General features: G+C 37.6%; 1 protein-coding gene and 1 long non-coding RNA gene across 10 annotated transcripts in view; one reads left to right on the top strand and one right to left on the bottom strand.

The window, feature by feature from the left end:
- CCDC150 (coiled-coil domain containing 150) overlaps positions 1-12094 on the top strand; it is a 78382-nt gene that overhangs the window by 54864 nt on the left and 11424 nt on the right. For 5 of the 8 annotated variants that reach the window (XM_072740985.1, XM_072740990.1, XM_072740988.1 and 2 more), the window contains 5 exons: positions 5650-5778; positions 6442-6611; positions 8376-8469; positions 9298-9467; positions 10374-10500. In XM_072740985.1, the coding sequence (XP_072597086.1) occupies positions 5650-5778; positions 6442-6611; positions 8376-8469; positions 9298-9467; positions 10374-10500 (690 nt within the window). Of the gene's footprint in view, positions 1-196; positions 305-5649; positions 5779-6441; positions 6612-8375; positions 8470-9297; positions 9468-10373; positions 10501-12094 lie in introns of all 8 variants that reach the window. The other 3 variants (XM_072740986.1, XM_072740987.1, XM_026002623.2) reach the window with 1 other exon arrangement.
- LOC112922910 (uncharacterized) overlaps positions 4340-12094 on the bottom strand; it is a 38163-nt gene continuing 30408 nt past the window's right edge. For both annotated transcript variants that reach the window (XR_011997712.1, XR_003235543.2), the window contains one exon: positions 4340-6472. This is a non-coding gene — a long non-coding RNA (uncharacterized lncRNA). The remainder of the gene's footprint in view (positions 6473-12094) is intronic.

Genomic DNA, 12094 nt, shown 5'->3' with positions numbered 1-12094 from the left:
TTAGCTACTGAAATAGTTATGTTAGCTGAAATAGCATTCTTTGCATGATTAGAAAAACTTAGGGTTACTTTTATAAGTTTTAAGGATTCTCTGTGGTTTTTCCAAACTCATCTTTTTCCTTTTAGGGTATGTAAATATATAAACATATATATCTCATCAATAAGCCATATTTCATTCTTCTTCTATTTTACCCTAGATAAAAGTTAAACAGCTAGAAGATCAACTGCATACTTTTACTGAAACCAGTTCACAGAATGACCATCTACGCAAATTGAACAAGGCTCTAGAGGGCAAATATGCTCAGGTGTGATTAACAGCTACAAAACAGTTGTTGTTATATTGTTTTAAGAAATTGATGCCTTTCTCCCCACCTTGCCATACAGTCCCAGAAAGATGAATATTCTCTCACTTGACTCAATTCACAGATATTTTATAAACACTCCCAATGTATAAGGTTTTGCTGAACTATAGAGAATAAAAGATGCTTGAAGCAAGATTGGGACATTCAACTTATTTATGCTCTAATTGGAAGCTTAGGAATGTGCTCATAAACTTTATTATAGAATTAAAACTTCTATCTTTCAGAAGGAAAATAGTTTAAACATCCATAGGGAGCACCATTTTAATGAAAGCATTGACAAACACTTTCATAGAGGAAGTGGTTTTATAATTACAGGCAAACTCAGAACCCAGTACCAGTAAGATATACCTGCAACAGACAGCTCATTTGAAAGCAGTATTAGTAGTACAAGTGCTTACTTGTCATCATGGTGGCTACTGAGGCTGAAAACCTTTTGTAGGTCACATAACACTTTAGCAAATGGATGGACAAATTAGACAAGATACAGAATATATAGTGAAGAAAAATAAACCAGGATTGTGTTACCAAAAGAAAGTGATTCATTTCAGTGATTTACAAATTTGCCATGTATGAAATTTAAAAAAAAATCTTAAATGCTCAGTATGTCTGACTTCTGTATCTATAATTTTTTTGTTTGTATCGCACTGGTAACCAAGGAGCTAGAATGTGCCTTCAAATAGAATACTGTTAGGGTTCTAACCATCTGACTATACTGGAAACGGAGGCCTCATTAGATACACTCTCCTACAGGGAATTTGATTTAAGGAAGGTCTGTTTCTTCACTAGGACAACTTTACAGTGTGATTTCTTCATTTTGAAAGCAAAGGAACACATTTTCAAGTATATTTGCCATCACAGCTTCATGTAGAATATTGTGTTGTTCCTCCTCATAAAAGGAACACTTATTGAAAAATAACTCTAGGTTTAGTTATTTTACCGTTTTTAATTGGTGATGCCTCCAAGAAGAAGGAGATCTCCAGAGAGGCCTGCATCATCCAAATTGATTGAAAGCTATAGGCCCCATGTAAACAACGTAAAGGAAAGAACTTCATCAGTTGGTTTGCCCAGTGTTGTTCCAAACTCTGCACGCCGTGTGACCTTTGCACCTAGTCTGACTTCTGTGAGAGCTTCTCAGGAGGTTGGAGACTCCAGAATCTCTCTAAAGACTCTTTTGAATGCTATTAAAACCATGGAAGGAAGACTGGAAGGTAAAATAGACATTCTTGCTTCAAGACCATTAATAAGTGAGTCACCAAATTTTCTTAAACGGGATTCGGTAAGTGAAGACCACAAATTAAATCATAAGGAAATTTCAGATTTATACAACAATGAAGAAAAGTTGTATCAATCCAAAAAAAATAATATTTGAATGTATGAGTAACAACAAGGAAGTTAGGTTCTTCACAAATAAGAAAAACTGACAGTGTAGGTTGAAACCATCATTTTGGCTAGCACATAACTAATTTTTAGACAGATTTGGATGAACAGTGGCCATTGAGATTTTTTTAATCTGATTTTGAGTTTTTGAAAATTCAAAATATCTATCTAATCTTAATATTCATGATAAAATGTTTAGATAAAGCCTGCTTTTAAAATAGGAATACATTAATAAAAGCCTCAACAACTTGAACATTGGACAATATTTTCCAAAGAAAACTTCTTAGAGCATCCATCTTTGCTTGATATGTAAAAATAAAAAGTACAGTAGCTTGTCTTCTAGAGTTGACAGCTCTTTAGATCTTTTCTATAAACATTTTTGCTTAATAGCCTTCATATGTATCTTAAAAACACTGGTAAAATCATAAAAACTATTCTTCCTTGTGTCTACTTCTAGAACAAAATCCAGTAGATTTTCAGAGTCTGTGAATTGGCATCCTTTGTAATATTCTTGGATCCTTAAAGAAAGAGTGTTTCAGGGATCCCTGGGTGGTGCAGCGGTTTGGCGCCTGCCTTTGGCCCAGGGCGTGATCCTGGAGACCCGGGATCGAGTCCCACATCGGGCTCCCGGTGCATGGAGCCTGCTTCTCCCTCTGCCTGTGTCTCTGCCTCTCTCTCTCTCTCTCTGTGACTATCATAAATAAATAAAGATTTAAAAAAATGTTAAAAAAAAAATGAAAGAGTGTTTCAAACGTTACGGGTGAAAAGTTTTAAAGAAGTGTAATAATGTTGAGGAAGAGGTGGGGAAAAGATTTTTGTTGTTGCTATTGGAAGTATAAAATGTTAAAATTTCTTAATGGAGGACAATTTAATATCTATCATTTCATCCTACAATTGTACTTCCAGAACCTCCTTCTACAGATAGACCAGCTTATACATATGACATGTTTACAAGATTACTTATTGAAGTATTATTTGTTAATAGCAAAAGACTAGAAGCAACCACAATTTCATCAGTAAGAGACTAGCTAAATAAATCATGGTGTATTCATTGCTTGGAATACTATTTGAATATATGTATGTGTGTATATATATAGATACACACACATATATATATTCTGAACCTTAACTATTTTAACTTAGTAAGTATATAGTATATATGTATGAGTAGGTTAAAAGAGTCAAGGTTCAAAAGTGTATACATAAATATTTTACTAAATGTGTAGTAAAAGGTGAGGATAAAAAAATATATACATATGTGAGCATATATGTTCACTTGTAATGCATAGAATAGCTCTACAATGAATCATAATTAATTGGCAACATTATTTTTTTTTTTTTGGCAACATTATTTTTGAAGAAAACTGGATGGCTGGGAAATTTTTCAGTTTATCCTTTTGTGTCTTTTTTTTTTTTCTTGTAAGATTGTATTTATTCATGAGAGATGCAGAGTCATAGGCAGAGGAAGAAGCAGGTCCCTGCGGGGAGCCCGATGTGGGACTCCATCTCAGGAACCTGGGATCATGCCCTGAGTTAAAGGCAAACACTGACACTAAACCACTGAGCCACCCAGGTGCCCCTACGCTTTTGTATCTTAATAATGTGAATGTGGTACCTATTCAAAGTAATTTTATGAACATTTAGTTTTCAACAAAAGTGAAAGTGGAGAATGAATGATCTTTTTAACAAATGGTGCAGGAGCAGTTCAATATCCCTGTGCAAAACCAGAAAGCCTTTAACCCATACTTCACACCATATAAAAAATTTAACTCTAGGGTGCCAGGGTGGCTCATTTGGTTAAGTGTCTGACTCTTAATTTCGGTTCAGGTCATAATCTCAGGGTCATGAGATTGAGCCCCACATTGGGCTCTGCGCTCAGAGTAGAGCTTGCTTGCCCCTTTCCCTCTGCTCCTCCTCGCATGCTGTCTCTGCTGTCTCTCTCTCTCTCAAATAGGTAAATAAATTAAAAAAAAAATCTTAAAAAATTTTTAAGTTAAAATGGATCAGAATCCTAAATGTAAAACTTAAAACTGTAAAATTTCTAGAAGAAAACATAGGAAATCTTTGTGATCTTGGACTATTCAGAGATATCTTAGATTTGACATCAAAAGCATGATCCATAAAGGGAAAAGAAAGATATGATAGCGTATGCTCTTCAGAGATATTTAAAGAATGAAGATATAAGCTGTAGTCTAGGAGTAAATAGTTGGAAATCTATCATATCTGATAAAGGTCTTGTCTCCAGAATGTATTAAACTATCAAAACTTATTAAAAGGAAAACTCAATTTAAAAAAAGATATTTGGATGATAAATAAGTACTTGAAAAGATGTTAAACAGTCATTAGAGAAATGCAAAATTGGAACCACAATGAGACACTATCACACACCTATGTACAACACTGAAAAACTGATCACACCAAATGTGAGGTTGCAGAGCAGCGGGAACTCTCACACTGCTGAAGGGGATGTCAGATGGCACAATCACTTTGAAAAAGTTTGATAGTTTCTATAAAAATGAAACACTACTGTATAACCCAGCCATTCCACTTCTCAGGTATCTCCCAAAGATAAATGAAAGCATAAACCTACACAAAGCCGTCTACACAACTGTTCACTGCAGCTTTATTTGTAATAGCTTAAAACTGGAAGCAACTCAAGTGTCCAGAAAGAGACTGGGAAAGTACATGGTGGTTTACCCTACAATAGAATACTGTTCAGGACTGAATTATTGATACATGAAAAGGATGGAATGAATCTCAGAATAATTGTGCTGAGTGAAAGAAGCCATTCAAAAAAGAGTACATACAATTAATTCTATTTATATAAAATTCTAGAAAATAAAAACGAATTTCTTGTGACAAAACATTAGTTGCCTTGTATGGAGGTGAGGGAACAAGGAGAGATGGGGGAAGATTACAAAGAGGCATGAGAGAACTTTTGAGATGATGGAAATGCTTATTATCTTGATGATGGTTTCAAGAGTTTCTATGTAGTTAAAACTGTACAGTTGAAAAATACGCAACTTATTGTAGGTCATTTATACCTCAATGCTGCTTGTGAAAGGATAATGTGGATGTATTACCTATGCAAAACGTAATTATATTAAAATATTCAACATTCTTGACATGACAAAATTACAGAGGTCTAGAACAAATTACTGGTTGCCCCAGGACAGGGGATGGTTTTGAGATCGTGTGTGGATCAGATTCCATAGAGCTCTGTGAACACGCACGCACACAGGTTTTAAAGAAGTGAAAAAAGAGCAAGTTCTGTAGTCCAGGTAATCTAGTCAACAGTAACATACCAAACTGCTTCCCAGGGTTGATGTTGAACTACAGCACGTAAGATGCCACCATTGGAAGCACGGTGAAGAAGCATGGGACCCTTTGTACTGCTTTTGCAACATCCTGTGAATCTATTTCAACACTTTAAAAAGAATATTTAAAATAGTGTGATCACTTAAAATGATTGTATAGATATACTAAAAGTGTTTTATGGATGTAAAATACTAATACTTCTAATTGGGATGTATTCTTCTATAATGCTGTTTTCTTAACACTACGTAGTATTCATCTTTGCTTTTGTTATATTCTGCATTTGTTATATTTTCAAGTTCCTTGATAATCAGTTTCTCCCCCATTTTACATCTAACCTTCATAGCCTTATCTCTGTTATCACTTAACCTATACTTTCATGGAGATTGACATCTCTTAGGTTTGCTCATGTTTATTCACACAGATTTATTTTTGCTTTGTAGTTTTCTTTAAAGGGAAAAATGGCTAATAAAGCTGGTTTTATTACAGTGTATTTAATTAAACATTTTAAGTTTGGTTTCCAAATTGCTGTGTCTTATCCTAATTGCTGATTTATAGTTCTTTGGAAAAGTTACCATTCCTTGTTTTCTACTAAGGTGAAATCCATTCTTGAAAAGAACGAAGAGGAACTCTCACAAGCAGTGAAGTGTCGTGATGTAGCCCTGAAAGAGAGTCAGAAGTTGAAAGGGGATCTCGAGGCCTTGGAGGACAGAGAGAACAAGAAGGCAAGGCATCAGTCCTTTCTGAAAGTTCGTTACAGACCTGAGGTGCTGAAGAAATCTTTCACAAGTCCCAGTCCTTCATTTCTTATTGCCTTTAGTTAGAATGAAGATTGATCAGAGGAAGTTTTTTTCTAAAGATAACTTTAGAAGAGCTATAAAGTGTTTGCCTTAAAAACACATCATTTAACTCCCGATGTTTTTTTAACAAAGGGGAAAAGTCCTAATTTTTTTCTGTTGAAACACATCTGACCTTGGCAGCAAGAGCCATCTACTTACGTGTTATTAACATGTTACTAATTCTGATGTTCTCTCTGGTCCCATCGTAAGATCACTGAGTTGGGCCAAGCAGAGCAGCCTGGGCACACGCACATCTAGAACCGGGAAGTTGTTGATGCTGATCGATGTCTCCAGTTAACACACATGCTGTGATGTGACAATAGTTGGGAAGCACTGCAGACTTCTCCACAGTCCTGGGGTCTAGTTTTGTTTTTCTCAAAGTCACAATAAATTCAGATCTTAGCAAAATAAAAGATGCTTCAGTTATTCCTCTTAGCATTCTACTGTGCTTGGTGTCCATAGTCTTGCCTAGAAGTAATGGGACTCAGCAGCAGCAGCAGAATAACCAGAAAGGATCAAGTATCTTTGTCTTGTTTCATTTTCTCTTAGGTGGGTAACTTCCAGCGACAACTGGCAGAGGCTAAAGAAGACAATTGCAAAGTTACAATTATGTTGGAGAATGTGCTGGCTTCTCACAGTAAGATGCAAGGTGCTCTGGAAAAAGTACAAATAGAGCTCGGGCGGAGAGATTCAGAGATTGCAGGTCTCAAGAAAGAAAGGTACTGGAGATTATTTTTCTGTCTTTGTGTGTTAGCAGCGGTGTGCAGTCAAGAAGCAAAGTCACTTTAAAGAGCTAGCCCCCATTTGAGGAAAGCATCCTTGACTGGAAAGGAAGGTCTTTTGGTGAATGCACTAAGCTCTATCTCTAGACTTCCCAGCCTGCTCTTACCTCCAGGCCCTGGACCTGAGCCACAGCCTTCACTCGGGTTCCCAGGCTCCAACCCAGCCATGCCCCCACAGCCCACACCCTTGTATCCTGCCCATTTTTCCTGCCCAGGAGCATTTTGTGCAATTCAGTGTTCTTTGTAAATTGACATCCATTGTATAGTCTTTAGTCAAGGGGAGATTTTTGTTTGCAACCAAGGACCTCCCTTCAGTCCTGAACAGGTTTTTTTCCTCCAATTCCAATCCAAAGTTTGACGTATTTCCCTCTCCTTATTTTACTACTCACTAAATGTGTGAATATGACAATTCATCCCCTTTACTGTGCAACACTCATAAAGTTTTCTATCTAGCTTTCTAGCTTTACATTTCAGAAATGGTGAAATGTAGACCTGTTCAGTAAAACACAGTATTATAAATATTTATTAGAAATAAACATGACTTAAAAAAAGAAACATGATTTCAAAGATTCAAAATCCCCATATTTTGTAGTGATGTAAAGGAGTCTGTATTCAAGAAATTCATGTGCTATATTGCTGCTTTACCCTGTTTCTACACCATTTAAACCTGCTCTTAGATCTACAGAATAATGTCTAGTCTAGATAATTAAAGCTAAGTGCCAACTTGAGTTTGAACTATCCATATATTAGTGACCTGTTTAGATGAATCATTCTGAGAACTGCTGCAAGCCGTGTTTTATATGTAAACTCCATTTTTAAAAAATGTTTCAAGTCGCATGAGTTTCCCCTTGAGGTTAACAAACAAATGGTTTGAGTTTAATAAGTCCTCTGAAATATATTGGAATGTGTGTATTAGTGGTGCATATTGCCTCTCTCTTATGGGAGAACAAGTGCCATTTTTATATTCCCCATTGTACTTATCTTTATTTTTTACATATTATAGATGTATGTTACCTCTGAACTTAAAAAAGTTAAGGAGATTATATTAAAAATTGCTTACCGGGCAGCCCCCGTGGTGCAGCGGTTTAGCACCACCTTCAGCCCAGGGTGTGATCCTGGAGACCTGGGATCGAGTCCCACGTCAGGCTCCCTGCATGGAGCCTGCTTCTCCCTCTGCCTGTGTCTCTGCCTCTCTCTCTCTCTCTCTCTCTGAATAAATGAATAAAAAATCTTAAAAAAAAAAAAAACTTTTAAAAATTGCTTACCATTCACAATAAAATTCTAGGTAGCTGTTTAATTTATAATCTCAACAGCAGGCCCATCCGTCTAGAGGGGATATATTATTGTATATGTATGTGTATGTCTGTATGTGACGTGTATGTGTATATGTATATACATATACACATATATATGTATAAAATTACCAGCTCATAAGTTGGTCATTAACAAATATTGATAGCTTAATGTATCAAGCCAAATTGAATCATAGCTGGGACAAATTTTTAATCTCTGGGAGCCTTAATTTCTTAAAAGTCTGAGCATCTGTACTTTACTACATATGCTGTTTGAGCTTCTTGGAAGAAGAGTGCACTATAACTCCTGTTTGAGCTTCTTGGAAGAAGAGTGCACTATAACTCCCAGTGGTATCATTCCTAGATGGTTTTTTTCTGTAGTCACTCTTCCTGTGCTTTCCATTTTTAGGGCTCTAAATCAACAGAGGGTGCAGAAGCTGGAGGCTGAAGTGGACCAGTGGCAGGCCAGAATGCTTGTTGTAGATGCCCAGCACAATGGTGAGGTAAAGGCCACATTTTATAGATGATAATGTTGATATTTTTGCTTTTATTGGGATATTGGTCATTTAAGAAAATGGAGTAAAATAATCAGGGAAATTTCTTTTTTCATCTGAGTAAGTCTGAGTTTTGGTTACAAATGGGAAGAAGGCCTGCAGCCTTCCAATGAGTCATTTATTGGCAAAACAGGACCACTGTTATGCCTAATTCTCTCTTTCATACATGGTTAGTTTTTATTTATTAATGCATAAATGACTGCAGTAGTTAAAGGCTCAGAGGATAACTTGTAACTTCAATCAAGTCATTGGAGTGATCCCACTATGAATTAAGGAGACACATTTACATGTGTGTGCTCACAAGTGTATGCACACATGAATATCTCTACATATATGCACATATATTGAAAAGTCATGAGTATTTCATATAATTTATGAAATTTATAATTTCATATAATTAAGCTTTTTCTAGAAAGACGTACAAGGAACAAATGCCAGTTCTTACCTCTCTAGGCAGCGATACCAAAGATTATAGGATCAGAAAGAATTTTTAACTAGTTTAAAATTTAAAGACTAAAATTAACTTAAATTGACTCAGTTTTTCAAAGCTCACTAGTAATGAGTTGGTGCATACTTTTCCCATTGCCTCCTGAGAGTCTCCTAAGCAATGTCATAGTAAGTTCTCACATACATATTCCAGGCAGCTGGAATCTGGTTCTGGTTCCATTTAATTATTGTTTCAATAGCTTACTGGTAAAGTGTAAGGAGTGAGCATATAGTGTTAAAGACTTCTTACATCTGTGACCGTGGAATTAAAAAGAGCCTTCTCTCTTTCAGATGGAGCCTCTACAGAAAGCTCTAGATGTAGCTAGAGAAGACAACAGGAAACTGGCTATGAGCCTGGAGCAAGCTCTTCAGACAAATAATCATCTACAAACAAAGCTTGATCATGTTCAAGAGAAACTGGAAAGCAAAGAACTTGAGCGACAAAATTTGGAAAACTTCAAGTAAGAGCAGTGTAATCACAGTGAAATTAGGGGAGAGTCTCTGGGAGAGTAAGTTGCGCTCATTCACATAAAGCAGTTAAGCACCAATCCTCAGCTTGGAACTGGTACTCCCGGGAGAGCCACACCTGAGCAGCAGACACTGGCTGGCTGGGGTATGCTCATTTGGATCTCCTTTTCTGCTCTTCCCTCATCTAATGTCAACCTGCTTCTCCATGTGAAGGTTAAACCAAAATTTAAAGAATATTGCATGTTTCCACCAACCCTTTCCTATCAACAGGTGATGTGTCCTTTAGAAGCATGATTTGGGAAAGGAATAGCAACAGCCTGGTGGGAATAACCCATCTAGGTGTGGGATGACTTCACCCAGGCAAATCCCAAACTACTGTTTTCCCCAAATTAGTCCAGTCAAACCCATCAAGTCACTAGGTCAAGGCACTATTTTTTCTATAAACTGCATCTAGGTAAATAGGATTTGGATATAAATAACATTCCGTAAAAATTTTTACCCAAGGGAAACGCAGTGTGCGCATAGATCTTTATGCCTTTCAGCTAATGAAAATACCGATACGAGACAGTGTAAGCTAAAGCAGAGAAGGCATGTTTCCCTCTTTATGATCTGTGCACATTTTATAGTCTAGTGAAATGTTGCTGGCTTTTTTATTGGTTAAAACGAGTATGTGTTTCCCTCTTTGGGTTGGATATCTTTATATTGAATGATTTTTTGGCCTTTAATGCCACAGGTGAATGCTTTTCTGCCCCCTTCTGTTAATGGGCTCCAGACCAAGGAAGTTAACCTGGTGCCTGATTGCTACTCATTTGTGTATGACACCTTTCAAACGTTCTCCTCCAGGCCTTCCTTACCTCCTGAAGATGATTTCTAAAGGTGACTTTTCCCCCCCAAAACAGAGAACGGATGACTGAGGAATCCAAAATAGAAGTGGAAATGCATGCTGAACGCATAGAAGCTCTAAGAAAGCAGTTTCAAACTGAGAGAGAAACGGCCAAGAAAGTAGCACAACGGGAAGTGACTGAGGTATGGAGTCAAGTGACAAAAAGTGTCTCTCTAGATGAGTGCCTTTTAAGAGCATTATCAGTTACAGGATTTCTGAGCATGGCTGTAGTAGGTCTTTGGTCCTTCTAGTCCTTCTGTGAGCAGTAAGCCCAATGTAATCAAGCCATCTCCCTCCGTGCTCTTCGTAAGTCGAAACACACAAAGCTTCTGATAGACAGTTCTCTGCCTAGCAAAGGAGGGTCTTGATGAGAGCTTTTCCATTGGACAGTGATAGCTGAGGGATAGAGGAAATGGCCATTGGGTACACATCAAATCGTCTGTCCCCTTAATTCGCTTCACCAGCACCCTTCTCCTGAGAGGCACGTGTGTGTGGCCTGTGCTCTGATGTGTACTACGTGACCCTTACTTGTGATCTCTGCTCTTGACGTGAGACAAATAGGGTAAACAGCAGAGGGCCTTTGTTGAGTAACTAGAGGCTATGTACAATTTTGAAGGAATTCAAGGTAAGGGAAAGTTTGTTTTAGGCAAGTTGAGTCATAGAAGAAGAAGGGAAACAAAGTACGCGATTGAGATTGGCAGAGCTGACAGGGCAGGGATACCCGCTGCAAGGGAATGACCCAAGCTTAGTTATAAACATGAACAGGATGTGTGAGCAATTAAAGAGGATTTCTATCAGAGCAGAGACTTTGGGAAATGTCTGAGAAAGAGTGGGTAGCTGACCTTGACAATCAGAATGTTAGAGGTGAACTTTCAGGTCAAAGTGGGATTCTGTGGGTTTCTAAGAAATGGGTGGTATGATGAAAGCACAATTTTAGGAAGGGGAGTCTGGTGGTAGTAGAGAGTAGGCAAGAACAAATAGAAATGGGAGACATGTAGACCCAAGCAAGCTAAACAGTATGGGCTTCAGAAGATTAGGAGGCAAGCAGCATAGTTCAGTTGAAAATAGAGAACAGTTAAATTGAAAAAAGCATTTTAATAGAAAAATCATGAAACAGGGATGCCTGGGTGGCTCAGTGGTTGAGCGTCTGCCTTTGATCCAGGGCGTAGCCCTGGGATCGAGTCTTGCATCGGGCTCTCTGCAAGGAGCCTGCTTCTCCCTCTGCCTGTGTCTCTGCCCCTTTGTCTGTGTGTCTTAAAAAAAAAAAAAAGAAAAAAATCATCAAAAGACAGAAGACAGTAAATGTTCTGTCAGGACAGAAGGGGAGGGAAGAATTCAAATAATTCCAAGACTTGGTTGGAGTGGCTGGTCTGTAGGTCTGTATTTTGTCAAATTTGGTATATTTAGCAATAGCAATTCACAGAGACCTTTCAGAAAATTAAAGTTATGAAAGGAAACAAAAGGAAATTAAAGGCACCTTTAATCAGATAGTTGTTAGAATACTTATAAAATTTAAGTCTGTTTAATCACTGAAGATTGTGAACTTGTGAGGAGACCAAGGGCAGAGTGAGGGGGTGAGGTCAGTGGGGAGTCAGCAGCAGGGTGCACCACTCACAAGTCCCAGCTCTGCCTCTTACTAACAAGGTGTTGATTGTCTGCAGACAGTTTCAGTGTCTGTATTTCTTCAATCATTAAATGGAAATCTTCGTAACTACTCTCCAGGGTTTGTTTGTTTAA

The sequence above is a fragment of the Vulpes vulpes genome, chromosome 16 (assembly GCF_048418805.1).
Source record: "Vulpes vulpes isolate BD-2025 chromosome 16, VulVul3, whole genome shotgun sequence".
Classification (NCBI taxonomy): Eukaryota; Metazoa; Chordata; class Mammalia; order Carnivora; family Canidae; genus Vulpes; species Vulpes vulpes.
The sequence above is the reverse complement of the archived record's forward strand: the minus strand, read 5'-3'. Positions and strand labels throughout refer to the sequence as shown.